Source organism: Chrysochloris asiatica, unplaced genomic scaffold (assembly GCF_000296735.1).
Source record: "Chrysochloris asiatica unplaced genomic scaffold, ChrAsi1.0 scaffold00008, whole genome shotgun sequence".
NCBI classification, from domain to species: domain Eukaryota; kingdom Metazoa; phylum Chordata; class Mammalia; order Afrosoricida; family Chrysochloridae; genus Chrysochloris; species Chrysochloris asiatica.
Window position 1 is genome coordinate 17139588 of NW_006408526.1, and position 14959 is coordinate 17154546.

The 14959-nt window shown below is 36.8% G+C and overlaps 1 protein-coding gene across 1 annotated transcript in view; it reads left to right on the forward strand.

The window, feature by feature from the left end:
* Positions 1-14959, forward strand: part of ATM (ataxia telangiectasia mutated) — a 136138-nt gene that overhangs the window by 6570 nt on the left and 114609 nt on the right. The window contains exons 4-9 of the mRNA XM_006833800.1: positions 1960-2124; positions 4964-5129; positions 5768-6006; positions 7552-7715; positions 9357-9526; positions 13714-14085. Of these exons, the coding sequence (XP_006833863.1) occupies positions 1960-2124; positions 4964-5129; positions 5768-6006; positions 7552-7715; positions 9357-9526; positions 13714-14085 (1276 nt within the window). The remainder of the gene's footprint in view (positions 1-1959; positions 2125-4963; positions 5130-5767; positions 6007-7551; positions 7716-9356; positions 9527-13713; positions 14086-14959) is intronic.

The window sequence follows — 14959 nt, forward strand, 5'->3', positions numbered from 1 at the left end:
TGGTTGATGATGCACGGAGGGGGTTGTAACCCTGGCAATGAAACGATATATGATAGGATGAATGTAAAACTAATGTTCTCCCATATAAACTATCACATAATTCATAGTAAAACATTAAAAAAAAAGTAAGTGCCTATATAGTTTAGATAAGTGACGTCATGGGTTGCTCTTACTTGAGTTTGATCTAAATATAATGAGACAAAATTGAGTGCTCATTCTATTATGTACTAAATACAATGTAATAGGTTAAAATATTTGGGGGGGATTTGTATAACCAAGGAGTGATAAAGTCTCACTCAGGATTGAAATATTAAAAATTATTATTTCAACTACTGATGCTTGGATCCCTTCTATATGTCCCAACCATGTAGTTCAAGGGTGGGAAACCTTTTTTCTGACAAGGACCATTTGGATATTTATAACATCATTTGCGGGCCACACGAAATTATCAACTTAAAAATTAGCCTGCTGTATTTGGTCAAACATTTAATTAACTCACTAATGTGATGGCTGGAACTGTGGTTGCCTTGCAGGGCCAGACCAAGTGCTCTCTGGCCAGATGTTCCCCATCCTTGTTTAGGGAACTGTAAGCCTTAAGGATTGAGCATACCTATTGTGTCTTTTCGCTTTTTAAAAACAGCTTAAAGCATACTGAAAACCTTTTTCTCTTTGCTATTTCTTGTACCTTCTAAGATTTTAGAAAAAAAAAATGTGTCTTTTAAAATGAAAGGCTCAATATCATAGATGTATTCTGACTGGCATATAGTAGAGCAATTTTCACATTCTCTTTTATCCTAATGCACTCTAAGGTCACATTAATTTTCTTGGCACAGATGTTTAACTGACACTGTGTTTTGTTGTGAAGTGCCATTGAGTCACTTCTGACTTATAATGACCCTCTATAGCATTTCCGAGGAGTACCTGGTGAGTTTCAACAATGGACCTTATAGTTAGTAGCCCAGTGCTTATCCTGCAGTGCCACAACAGGACTCCAACACTGTGTTTACTACTGATAAGTAATACATACTAAGTCCTTTTTTGCTTTTGATGACACATGAAGCTCACATCTTCAACTAGTATAATTCATAATTTGTATACTTAATTTTTTTTTTTTCCTTAACCAAAATGCAGGGTCTTATTAGATTTATGTAGATAAGTGGACTTTACAATATGCTGGAAAAGCTAGAAGCAAAAAATACTTAGGGCTTCCAGAGAACAGACTGTTTACTAGTCAGAGATTAGAATGTGCCTTTGTGATAGTTAAGAATCAGGAAATCCTTCTCAAGCAACATTTTTGCACATAGATTGTTAGTGAGTGATATTTCAGAATGGTAATATGAGTCTTGAATTTAAAGAACGGTTGTTGAGTGCCATTGAGTTGTTTCTGACTCACATTGACCCTATATAGGCTGGTGGGTTTGAACTGCCAACCTTGGGGCTAGCAGTCCAGTGTTTATCCTATAACGTCATGCCAGGATTCCAGAAATTTAGCTTTCTGTCTCATCTGAGATACCAGTTTATGTGGTATCTGCATCTGTTTGGGCTCTTCATGGCAAAACAAATTTTACATTTAGTAAAATTGTGTATTTTTTCACTAGTAATATGGGAAGTTACTATGTAGTTTAGAGTGAGAGAGAAAGAACTTGAACATGCCAATTTGTAGTCCATCAGAAAAGCTTGCAGCTTTTAAATTGATTTACTGTGGGATGGAGCAGGGAACCCTTCAATTACAAAATTAACAGTGGGAATCATATTTCAAGGTCTATGAATATATGTTCGAAATGTTGGTTTATAAGAGAGTGGGTGAAATTGTCGATGCAAAATAATTTAATGTTTGAAAGGTGGTATTTTAATTGATGCCTTGTTTTCAAGTTTCATGTTCATTATTTAAATATTGCTCTTCCAAGAGTTCTTTTTATGCTAAGGTTTATGTTGTTTATTTGTTTAATTTTTCAATAGGATCACCCAGGCTAAAATGTCAAGAACTCTTGAATTATATCATGGATACAGTGAAAGATTCATCTAATGGCACCATATATGGAGCTGATTGTAGCAACATACTGCTCAAAGACATTCTTTCAGTGAGAAAATACTGGTGTGAAATATCTCAGCAGCAGTGGCTAGGTATGTTTTGAAGTCTTTTGTCGGTGAATTTTCCCTTATGAAATGAAATTTCTTCAGTAAAGCAAATCAGCATATCTGTAGACCCCAGAGAATCTCTAGATGATGAAAAAAATAATAAAAAGGGGGTTTCAGAGAACATGGCAGATGATGGATTCATAGCAAAAAGACTGGAGGTCTGACTTTGTTTCAGTAAGAACAATGGTTATAAGTAATAACTTGAAATTCTAAAATAACCTAAATATGACTCAGACCATTTTGGTGAGAAAAATGGCTGTGTATCCTAGCTATCACTGGTCTAATCTCTGTAGGTCTTGTTTGGGACACACCGGTTTATCTTCAGAGAAACAGGAAAGGCCCCAAATTGACTCCTGCAAAATTAATGAAACAGCTGTTAGGTACCGTGTGTCAGTTCCAACCCATAGTGATTCTGTGGAAAACAGAATGAAATACACAATCCTGCATCATCCACACAATTGTTACTGTGTTTGAGCCCATTGTTACGGCCTCTTGTCAATCCATCTCATTGTGAGTCTTCCTCTTTTTCACTGACCCTCCACTGTTCCAAGTTTGATATCCTTCTTCAGGTACTAATCACTCATGGTAACATGCATGAAACATGTGAGACAAAGTCCCGCCATCATTGTATCTACGGAGCATTCTGGCTGTACTTCTTACATCACAAATTTGTTCATTCTTCTGACAGTACATGATATTCTTCAATACCATAATCCAAAGGCATCAATTCTCATTGGATCTTCATACTTATGGGTGATAGAAGTCTCAAAGGAAAACAGAGCATACGTAGAATTTACATTTCTAAATATTGAAAGGAAATGAAAATTACACATATAAACTTTAGGCTGCCGCTAAAGTTATGCTGAGATAGTAAATTATTGCATTAAATACCTATATTAGAAAAGAGGAAAGGTCTCAAATCAATAATCTAATCTCCCACTCAGTGTTGTTGTATTGTTAAATGCTAGGGAGTTGGCTCTGACTCATAGGGTTTCCGAGGCTGTAAAACTTTGTGGGAGCAGAAAACCTCATCCTTCTCCTGCGGAGCTGCTGATGAGCTCAAACTGCCAATTTTTTTGGTCCACAGTCCAATGCTTATCCTATAGAGCCACCGGGCTCCCCACCCAATTGTTGTTGTTAGGTGCTGTTGAGTTGGTTCTGACTCATAGGGACCTTGTTTAGATTAGAGTTTTTAAGGCTTTAAATCTTTGTGGGAGCAGAAATCCTCCTTTTTCTTCTGTGGAGCAGCTGGAGGGCTCAAACCATAGACCTTGTGATTTGTAATCCAGTACTTATTGTGTTTAGCCACTATGTTCCTGACCCACTGAAGAGAAGAGGAAAAGCAAAATCCAAAGCCTCAAGCAAGCAGAAGAAAGGAAATGTAAGAAAGAAAAGAGAAAAGAATAATGAATTTCAAAACAGCAATCAAAAAGAAAAATCAGTGAAACCAAAAGCTGATTCTTTGAATATAAAATTGATAACCTCTGGTAGCGTAGTGGTTACGAATTGGGCTGCGAACTTCAAGGTCAGCAGTTCAAAACTACCAGCTGCTCCGCAGGAGAAAGATGAGGCTTTCTGCTCCTGTAAAGATTTATAGCCTCGGAAACCCTGTACAGGGTCACTGTAAGTTGGGACTGATGCCATGGTATGTAACAACAACAACAAAGCAAGAGTAAGGATAAACAAAAGATCGAATACATCAATTACTCAATATCAGATATGAAATGAGGTATAACTGCAGATCCTATAGCTATTAAAAGGCTAATAAGGAAATACTATGGCATAAAATGTACGGTCTCGAAAAACATAAGCAGCAGTCCTATTCTGTCCTATAAGAGTGCTGTGAGAAATCTACTCAGTGGCAGTGGATGGGAGGGGGGTATGTAAGATTCTGTGAGAGTTTGGATCAGCTCCTCCAGGATAAATCCTGGAGTCCATACTTTGTTGCATTTTTGGTTTTTCCTGTTTCACTGTTCTTCCCCTGCAAAGAAGAGGGAAATGATTACAAATGATTATCATTTGTAATGTTTCTAAATTTGAATGTATTCAGTCACACAGGTCACTAGCATTATCTAGGCATTCTGTGTATTGAAAAAACCTTGGGGAGCATTGGTCCTGGGATTAGTTTATAAACTAACACTATGTTAATCATTTTTAAATGGTTTTAAACAAAACACCAAATACTTTGCCATTGTATCAACTGTGATTTCTAGGGACTCTCTATATAAATATAAATCTATAAAAGATTTACAGCCCTAGAAACCCTGTATAGGGTCGCTATGAGTCGGAACCGACTCCACAGCACATTACAACAACAACAATATGTATATAAATCTTACTAGAGAAGAAAGCCTCATTTTTCTCCCAGTGAGAGAGTTGTTTTACTTAGTATCTGACGTTTGAAGAATTTTTTGCCCTTACTATGAGCTGGAACCTACTCTATTGTACTTAACAACAAGAAGTTAAAATACGTATAAAATATAGGAGTGTTTACTATGTATCACATACTTTGTTAGGCAGTAGTACAAACCTGTGGAACCTAAATGAAGGTTTATAAGCCTAGAGAAGAGAAGTTAGGCAGTTTATCTGATGTCTAGTTCTTAAACTGGTGCTCTTATACTCTGTTGCCTTTATTCCTGTATTGTGGAAATTTATATAAAATGCTGAGGTGTAGTAGTTTTTGCTGTGCTAATTAAATTGTGGAAGGTTTTTGTTGTTGTTTTTAATCTCTTGTCTGTATGGGATTATGAAATATTTAAGTTGAATTGTGTCTATAATTTTTTTATTTTTAACCTAACTGCTAATACTTTTTTTAAACCTTTAGAATTGTTAACTGTGTACTTCAGACTGTATCTCAAACCTTCTCAAGACATTAATAGAGTTTTAGTGGCCAGAATAATCTATGCTGTGACCAAAGGATGTTGTTCACAAACTGATGGATTGAATTCCAAATTTTTGGATTTTTTCCCCAAAGCCATTCAGTGTGCAAGGTAATTTAATCTTTCTGTTTTGCTTGGTGTTGAAAAATCCATTGGTCTTCTTACAAGGCTATGTTTCAAATTTAGTGTTTTTAAAATGCTGCTTTTTAAATCAGCGACTTATTACAATTTCCAAAGTACTTGTCAGTCCGGTACACACTTCCTGAATAGCTAACATGTAGGGCATTAAATAATGCTTTTAAGTGGGATCTCTGTCTTGCTTTTCTAATGACGTCAACAGTTAATATCCTAAGTATTTGCATTTTCTCATCTTGAGGATAGGCTTACCGCACTAAGAATAAGTAAAATTGGAATCTATTTTGAAAAATTTATTATCTTAGAATTATGTGGCACTACTCTTTAAAATTATTCAGTTGTAGGTATTGCATAGCAATTTTGTATATTTTTAAGACTTTTAGTAACAGGAAGCGCTAACAAGAGTGATCTCCTAGCACCAAGTAAGAACTAATTTTTTGTGACTGTAGTGCTGCTGTGATTTTTTTTTTTTTCTCAATAGTTCTGAAACTAAGATGTTTGGAACTTGCAATTTTGATGATATTTTCCTTTCAACTTGAAATTTCTAAACTTTTCTATTTGCCGTTTTGGTTCTCCTGTTGCACTAAGTTGAGTTTGTTTGTTTTCTGCCACAGGCAAGAAAAGAGCACTGCAGGTCTCAGTCATATCTTAGCAGCACTTACTATCTTCCTCAAGATTTTGGCTGTCAACTTTCGAATTCGAGTATGTGAATTAGGAGATGAAATTCTTCCTACCTTGCTTTATATTTGGACTCAACATAGACTTAATGATACCTTAAAAGAAGTTATTATTGAGTTACTTCAACTGCAAATTTATATCCATCATCCAAAGGGAGCAAAGACCCAAGAAAAAGGTATGTGAGAAGTTTCTACTGTTTTGAATTTGCTTCTTCATTAAAACATAGAGGCTTAAGTATGAAATCAGTATTCTGTAAGAGGATCTGCCCTTCTTGTAGATTGATCTGCTTGATAATGTTGTTAGTTAGAAGGGAGGTTTTTCATATATATTTGAAATTTAAAGCTGTGGTAGTAAATTATATCATGTATTGCACTTTGTTCAGTATAGTATTAGGTATTTAGAGGAATGCAAACAAGTTAAGTAACAATGATTAGGTACTAAAAGGTATACAGACTATAAGGACAAAATAGAGAAAATAGGATCTTGTTTATATTAGTCGATAAAATGGATAAATGTGGACTGAAAACAGGCAGTCAGATGTGGCACTGTAGGATAAGCACTGGATTGCAAAGTCATTTGAATAGCAAGGTGGGCAGTTCAAACTCACCAGCCACTCCTTGGAACCCTATACAGGGTCTCTTTGAATTAGAACTGACTCGACACATCATAACAACAATAACAACAAGAAGGAAAATACATACAGATTATTTTCATATGAATGTTAAATGGAAAGGAGATATTGTTACCTTAAGCCTCATAGATACTCCAGACTTTGGTGTCCTTGAAAAATAATCAAGAAACGAATGACTTCTCCTTTACCAGGAACGTTGCTTGGGTAGTGCAACACTATTCAGAAGGTGGAAACTTTACTGGGTAGAATTGGAACTGGATGAATAGTCTTCTGTTCAGTCTATAGTTGCCTTTCGGCGCTCCATAGCTTTTGGATCAATTCCTCATGACTAGTTTAATAAGTTTGCTAAAATTGCATGCCACGTTGAGTAATAGCTAAAACAGATAAAAAAGAAAACAATGATTGGAGCCACTTTTATGAAAAGTAGTTTGTGTATTTTATGATCTCCTAGTAAGTGCAGTTAGACATGTTTGTAGTTCTCACCAGTATGAAGATTAGGAGGTACTTAGATTAGGAGATGATATGAAATGCTTAAGAGTTTTCATTAACTGCAGATATAAATAAATTGAAAGTTGACAAGATGATGAGATTGCCAGAAAAGCTAATACAGGCCACATTCGTTGATGTGTGGTACTGGTGGTGTGCTGTTGTAGGATAATTCACTGGATCAAAAGGTTGGTTTGAATTGTAAGGTGGGTGGTTCACACTACCAGCCACTCCTTGGAAACCCTATACAGGGTCCTACCAGTCAGAACGGACTCAACAGCACTTAACAACAACTGTTGTTAACAACAACTGTTTACTGGTCAGACCCCAGATTGAGTATTATGTTAACTACATTTTGCAGATTAGATATTTTAATCAAGAGAGACATAGTTGACTGGAGGAAAGATTTTACATCAAAATGTAGAGCGTCACAACAATTACAATTATGGTCAACATTATGAAGTAAAGATTGTGAGAAATATTGTAGACGCATTAGTACTGAACAGATGTTTCTAATGTTTCCACCTTAAGAACTGAATAATTTTCGTGGTAATTGTCAGTGGAGTCTATGTATAAATGTCACTGTAATTTTTTGGGTTATAGGTGCCTATGAATCAAAAAAATGGCAGAGTACCTTATATAATTTATATGATCTGCTAGTAAATGAGATCAGTCATATAGGAAGTAGAGGAAAGTTTTCTTCAGGATCTCGTCATATTGCTGTGAAGGAAAACTTGATTGAGTTGATGGCAGATATTTGTCACCAGGTAAGGTTGAGTCTTTGTTTTGAATTTTGTATCTCTCAGTGTATCTGTTGCCAAATTGTGAAACTTTGGGGTGTTTTTCCTCTTACCGAGCTTTTTAATGTGTTCTGATTAAAAATCTGTTCAGTTACACTCTATACATGTAACTTTTCCTTTCGAAATACCATAAGTAGCTGGAGTTACGGTTTTAACTTAAGAAAATATAACTCTTTAGCAGATGTGGATTTTATGAAAACTAATGATGAACTTTTTAATTCACATAACATGGCCCATAGGAAGTATTAAGACCCTAAGACCCTAACCCTACTGTGTGTGTGTTTTGTTTTTAAGATTCAATCATGTATCATAAAATACACCGTTTTAAACTACAATTCAGTAGCTTTTAGTATTTTTGCTATGTTATACAACATAGTGAAAATTCATACTGTCTATATCCAGAACACTTAACTTACATCACTCTGCAAAGAAACCTCAGACCTATTCCCCTTCCCCTATCCTCTAGTCATCTACTCTTTGTCTCCATATGGTGCCTATTTTGGACATTTCATATAATGGAATTCTACAGTATGTGGTTTTTTGTGTCTTCTTCTTTCACTTAGCATAATGCTTTCAAGTTCGTGTTGTGCCAGGTATCAGTATTTTATTCCTTTTCATGGCCTAATAGTGTATTGTATGGATATGTTGCATTTTGTTACTCCATTCATCAGTTGGCGACCTAATGCTTTGTAAGTAAAAATTTTTCCTCAGATTTGGTTAACATCCTAAATAGTAATTGTACTCTGTTAAATATTTTCATAATGGTAAAGTTAAGATTTCACCCTTTGAACAAGTAGATTTTGCTTTACTATGGTGTTGCTTTTAGTAAATGTTTCCAGGAAGTAAACTGATATATTACTTGGCAATTTCTGCTTTTTAAAGAACCATGATGGAGCCCTGATGGCATAGTGGTTTATGGGTTGAGCTGCTAGACGTTCAAGTCCACCAGGCACTCCACAGGAGGGAGAAAGATGAAGCTTTCCATTCTTATAAAGATTTGCAGCTTAAGAAACCCATACAGGGTCACTATGAGTTGGAACTGACTTTACAGCACATAGCCAGCAAGCAAGCCAAAGAGCCACTGTATGACTTATTTCAATATGTTAGTTTCTCACTCTATTGTTTGATTTATACGGACATACCTTGTTTTATTGTTTTTCACTTTATGTGCTTTGTAGATAGTGCATTTTATACAAATTGAAAGTTTGTGGCAGTCCTGCACTGAGCAAGTTCTATCAGCACCATTTTTTCAAACAGCATATGTTAACTTCCTGCCTTTGTCACATTTTGGTAATTTTTACAATATTGTAAACTTTTTCGTAATGATATTACACACTTAATAGACTACAGCATAGTGTAAATATACATGTACTATAAATCCAAAAAGTATTTCTGATTCATTTTTATTATGATACTTACTTTATTGCAGTTATCTGGAACCAAATCTGCAATATCTCTGAGATATACCTGCATATATTGCTGTGGTTTACTATTTTTGCTTATGACTTTCCTGTGTCTTCATTTAAGGAAGAAGCTTTTTTTTTCTAGGTGAGATCTCAGAAAGAAATATTAATGAAAAAAATATTTTTCCCTTTTGTTACTTTACAGGTTTTTAATGAAAATACCAGATCTTTGGAGATTTCTCAGTCTTATACTACCACACAAAGAGACTCCAGTGATTTGAGTGTGCCTTGCAAGAAGAGGAGAATAGAATTAGGTTGGGAAGTAATTAAAGATCATCTTCAGAAATCACAGAATGATTTTGATCTTGTGCCTTGGTAATTTTATTTTTACCTATTCAATGTCATTTTTGTGTCATTTAGCTTTTTTCAGAAGACCTCCAATAGAATCCTTTTATCTCTTTGGCCAGAACTAGGTCATTTGTGTACTCCCAAACCAATTATTTACAAGGGAGAATGGAATGGCTGTGACAGATTGAAAGCAGCCATTGTGGCTCATCTGCTGGGACAGAGGACAGGGCTCACCTTTCTTAAGAGTATTGCCATAGCAAAGAAGAAGTGGGGAGGAATGGCTGTTGAAAGTTACTAAGTTCATGGAAGTTACTGAGTTGTACACCTCAATGCAAAGATGTTTTAACATGCAGAGCACCCTCCAATAGAACAGTATTAGAAAGAAAAGAAAGATAACCTTCAGAAATCACACAATAATTTTGACCTTGTACCATGATAAAAGATTATTATTATTTACTTCAGTTGCATACATAAAAAAAACATGTGCTTCCATGAAATCACAAAATAGTAAATTTGGTAGGGTCTTTCAGAATTTATCCAGTTTAGCATGTTTACAAAAAGAAAATTAAAACCCAGACAGTTTAAGTAATTTACCTAAAGGTTACTAGAAAATTGTGAAGTAATTAAGCTTTTGTGTTCTTTGCTCTTTTGATGTTTACTAGGTTGATGGGATGTTTCAATATAATTTAGTTGTGTATTAATGTAGTTACCTTTTAAGATCCTATTTATTGTATATAGTTGAGGGTGCCTCCTATATATAGTTGAGGGTATCTATTTGAGATTCTTTAACTTGTGCATTTCAGTTAGGAGTTATTTATTGAATAACTGCTGTGTATCAAGCATTGTGGATGCAGAGATGAATAAGATAAGGTTCTTATTCTGCATTGTGAGTTCCCTAAAATGTGAATAGCGAACATTTTAGAGAACTCACAACAAATATATATTAGATTAACTGAATTAATGTAAAGGAAAAGCAGTTGTTTTTTTTTATAGCTGTTGTTGTTGTTACTGTTGTTAAGTGCCAATGAGTGAGTTGTGATTCATAGCGATTGTGTATAGGGTTCCCAGGGGGCAGCTAGTGAATTTGAACCACTGACCTTATGGTTCAAACCTACCTTGCAGTCCAGTGTTTTATCCCACAGTGCCACAGTAGGACTTCTTATCTTTTAAAGGGATATTTAAAGGGTAGTTGGAAAAGAAGAGTGGGTCGGATAAATCAGAATGTTGTTAATTTAATAATTCTTTAACGTTTTTTGTGTAAATAAAATATAATAGCTTAATCAGGATAGCCAAAAAGTTATTACTTTTTCTGGCACTTTAGAAGTTGTTGTTATGAAGTGCCTTCAAGTCAGTTCTGACTCATAGCCACCCTGTATAGGAGTTCCAAGGAGCTTGAAATGCCGACCTTGAGATTCAAACTAATCTTGCAGTCTAATGCGTTAACCCTCAGCACCACAGCAGGAGGAGGGCTTGGTAAATATTAAGAGCTAGTCTGTTTTGGAGAAGCTCTGGTAGCGTAGTGGCTGCGAGTCAGGCTGTGATTCTCAAGATCAGCAGTTCGAAACCACCAGAGGGACTATGCCTCCTCAAAATGACCATGATGACGCAAATGGAGTAAAGCCTGCAGGAGTAAAGCCCTCAGGACCTTCATTTGCTGATGGGGTACAACTCAAAATGAAGAGAAACATCTCTCTGTTAATAATTGAAACATGGAATGTATGAAGTATGAATCTAGGAAAATTGGAAATTGTCAAAAATAAAATAGAAAGCATAAACATCACTATCTTAGGCATTAGTGAGCTAAAATGAACTGATGTTGGCCATTTTGAATCTAACAACCTCATGGTTTACTATACCAGGAATGACAGATTGAAGAGGAATCGTGTTGCATGCATCGTCAAAAAGAACATATCAAGCAAGATCTGTCATGAGGTACAACACTGTGATAGGATAATATCCATGTGCATACAGGGAAGACGAGTTAGTACCACTATTCAAATTTACGTACCAATCACTAAAGCCGGTGAGGATGGAATAGAAGAATACTATCAACTTCATTCTGAAATTGACCAAATATGCAATCAAGATATATTTATCATCACTGGCGATTGGAGTACAAAAATTGGAAACAGGAAGGCTCAGTAGTTGGAAAATATGGCCTTGGTGATAGACATGATACTGGAGATCGTGTGATAGAATTCTGCAAAATCAATGATTTGTTCATTTCAAATACCTTTTTTAGACAGGATAAGAGGCATTCACATGAAAGTCACCAGATGGAATACACAGAAGTCAAATTGACTACATCTGTGGAAAGAGACAATGGAAAAGCTCTATATCATCTGTCAAAACGGCCACGGAATTCGGAAATCTTGGGACAATATCATTGATATCCCATGTGAGTAAAGTTTTTCTAAAGGTAATACAGAAACAGCTGAAAGCGTACATCCACAGAGAATGTCCAGAGTTTCAAGCCAGATTGAGAAGAGGATGTGAAACAAGGGATATCATTACTGATGTTGTATGGATCTTGGCTGAAAGCAGAGTATACCAGAAAGATGTTTACCTGTGCTTTATTTACTGTGCAAAGTTCTTAAATTGTGTGAATCATGACAAGCTATGGACCACATTACAAAGTATCAGTATTCCAGACCACTTAATTGTGCTCATGAGGAACCTGTATATAGACCAAGAGGCAGTTGTTTGAACAGAACATGGGACCACCGAATGGTTTAAAATTAAGAAAGGTGTGCGACAGGGTTGTATTCTGTCACCATACTTATTCAACCTGTATGCTGAGCAAATAATCTGAGAAGCTGGATTATGTGAAGAAAAACGTGACATCAGGATTGGAGGAGGACTCATTAACAACCTGTCATATACAGATGATACAGCCTTGCTTGCTGAAAACGAAGAGGAGTTAAAATACTGATAAAGATCAAAGAGCACAGCCTTCGGTATGGCTTGCATCTCAATGTAAAGAAAACAAAAATCCTCACCACTGGACCAGTAACATTCTTGTCAATGGAGAAAAGATTGAAGTTGTTGAAGACTTCATTTTTCTTGGATCAGCTATCAACACTCATGGAAGCAGCAGCCAAGAAATCAAATGATGTATTGCATTAGGCAAATCTACTTCATAAGACCTTTAAAAATGTTGAAGAGCGAAGTTGTCAGCTTGAGGACTAAGGTGTGTCTGACCCAAGCCATCCTGTTTTTAATAACCTCTTGTGCATGTGAAAGTTGGACAGTGAATAAGAAGATCGTAGAATTGATGCATTTGAGTTATAGTGTTGGAGGAGAATATTGAAAGTGCCATGGGCTGCCAAAAAACCCAACAGATCTGTGTTGGAAGAAGTGCAGCCAGAGTGCTCCTTGGAGGCCAGGATGGCCAGACTTCGTCTCTTATACTTCAGACATATTGTCAGGAGGGACCAGTCACTGGATAGGGATATCATGTTTGGTAAAGTAGAGGGTCAGAGAAAAGAGGAAGACCCCAGTGAGATGGATCAGCACAGTGGCAGCATCAGTGGGCTCAAGCATGACGACAACAATTGTGAGGTTAGCCCAGGACTGGGCAGTGTTTCGTTCTACTGTGCATAGGGTTTCTATGAGTCAGTACCAACTCAATGGTACCTAACAACAACAAGAAGTGTATTTTGAGAGTACTATGGAAAGATGAGGCTTTTTGCTCCCGTTAAGATGTACAGCCTCGGAAACCCTGTACAGGGTTGCAAGGAGTCAGAACCAGCTCCATGGCACATAACAACAACAACATGGAGTCCTAGTGTGGTACTGGGGAATAATGCACTGGATCGCAAGGTCAATTTTAACTGCAAGTTTGGTGGTTCAAACCCACCAGCTGCTCTTTGGAAACCCTATACAGAGTCACTGTGAGTCAAAACCAACTTGACGGCACTTAACAACAACATGGAGTATGAAAGGAGCCCTGGTAGTATAGTGGATTACAAATTGGGCTAGTAACCACAAGGTCAGCCGTTCACATCTACCAGTTGCTCTGTGGGAGAGAGATCAGACTTTCTTCTGTAAAGTTTTACAACCTCAGAAACCCTATACAGGGTCGCCATGAGCCGCCACCACCACCACCATGGAGAATGACAATGGTGCTCAGATTAGATGTCCATATGCTAATTTTTTTTCACTTGTTAATAGGATTGAATAGTTTTCAAATCAATTATTCTTTTTTCTTTTAGGTTACAGATTACAGCTCAATTAATATCAAAGTATCCTACAAGTTTACCTAACTATGAGCTATCACCATTGCTCTTAATATTATCCCAGCTTCTACCTCAGCAGCGACGGGGGGAACGCACACCATATGTGTTACGATGCCTTATGGAAGTTGCACTGTGTCAAGGCAAGAATTCAGACTTAGAAAGCTCACAGAAGTCAGATCTGTTGAAACTCTGGATTAAAATTTGGTCTATTACTTTTCGTGGTATAAGTTCTGAGCAATTGCAAGCTGAAAACTTTGGCTTACTTGGAGCCATAATTCAAGGCAGTTTAGTTGAGGTTGATAGAGAATTCTGGAAGTTATTTACTGGATCAGCTTGCAAACCCTCATGGTAAGTTGAATATGCATAATGCCAGATTTTACACACTCACAACACACACAAATATGTCTATTCTGCACCTCCCCCCATCATTTTCATGGATTTGTTATTTCAGTTAAAGATATGGTGTTTCAGAAGCTTTTGCTTTTGGGCCAGGCATACTTAACAAATGACAAAACGTGAATTTATTTATTTTTTATTGTGAATTATGTGATAGTTTACATGGGAGAACACCAGCTTTACATTCATCCTATCATATTTCTTTTCATTGCAATGATTCCAGTCCTCTCCTTGCATCTCTCCCTCCCTGATTCCAGAGTTTCCAGCCACTCCATCTCTCCACATCATCTTCTTAGCCTCTATCTCTGGTGTCACTGCTTCTCTGGGTAGGATCCTGCACTCTGTTCTTCTCACTTGATGGTCCCAGGGACCTCCACTCCTGGATTGCAAAATCAACCACTCCCCTCCTTTTGCTATAAAACGTCTACCTTTACATGTCCGACCGTGCAGTCAGTCCTGATACCAATTATTCACTATTGTACTACAAGGGACCTAGCCCCATCTGCTTTCATCAGCCCCATCCCAACAGATTGGAAATGACTCAGTGGAGATTCTACCTTACCCCGCACCCTCTGGAACTAGGCTCCCTCTTTTTTATTTAATGTTTTTATGTGAATTATGTGATAGTTTACATGGGAGAACATTAGCTTTACCTTCATCCTAACGTACATCATTTCATTGCCATGGTTATAATCCCCTGCATGCATCATCATCCAACCAAAAGGTATATATACCCTGAAAGCCTGCCCTCCCATACCCCCAGTTGTCAGCACACAGCCCCTCTCTCTCTCTGGGTGTAGAGTCCCCAGTCACTCCCATCTCTCCA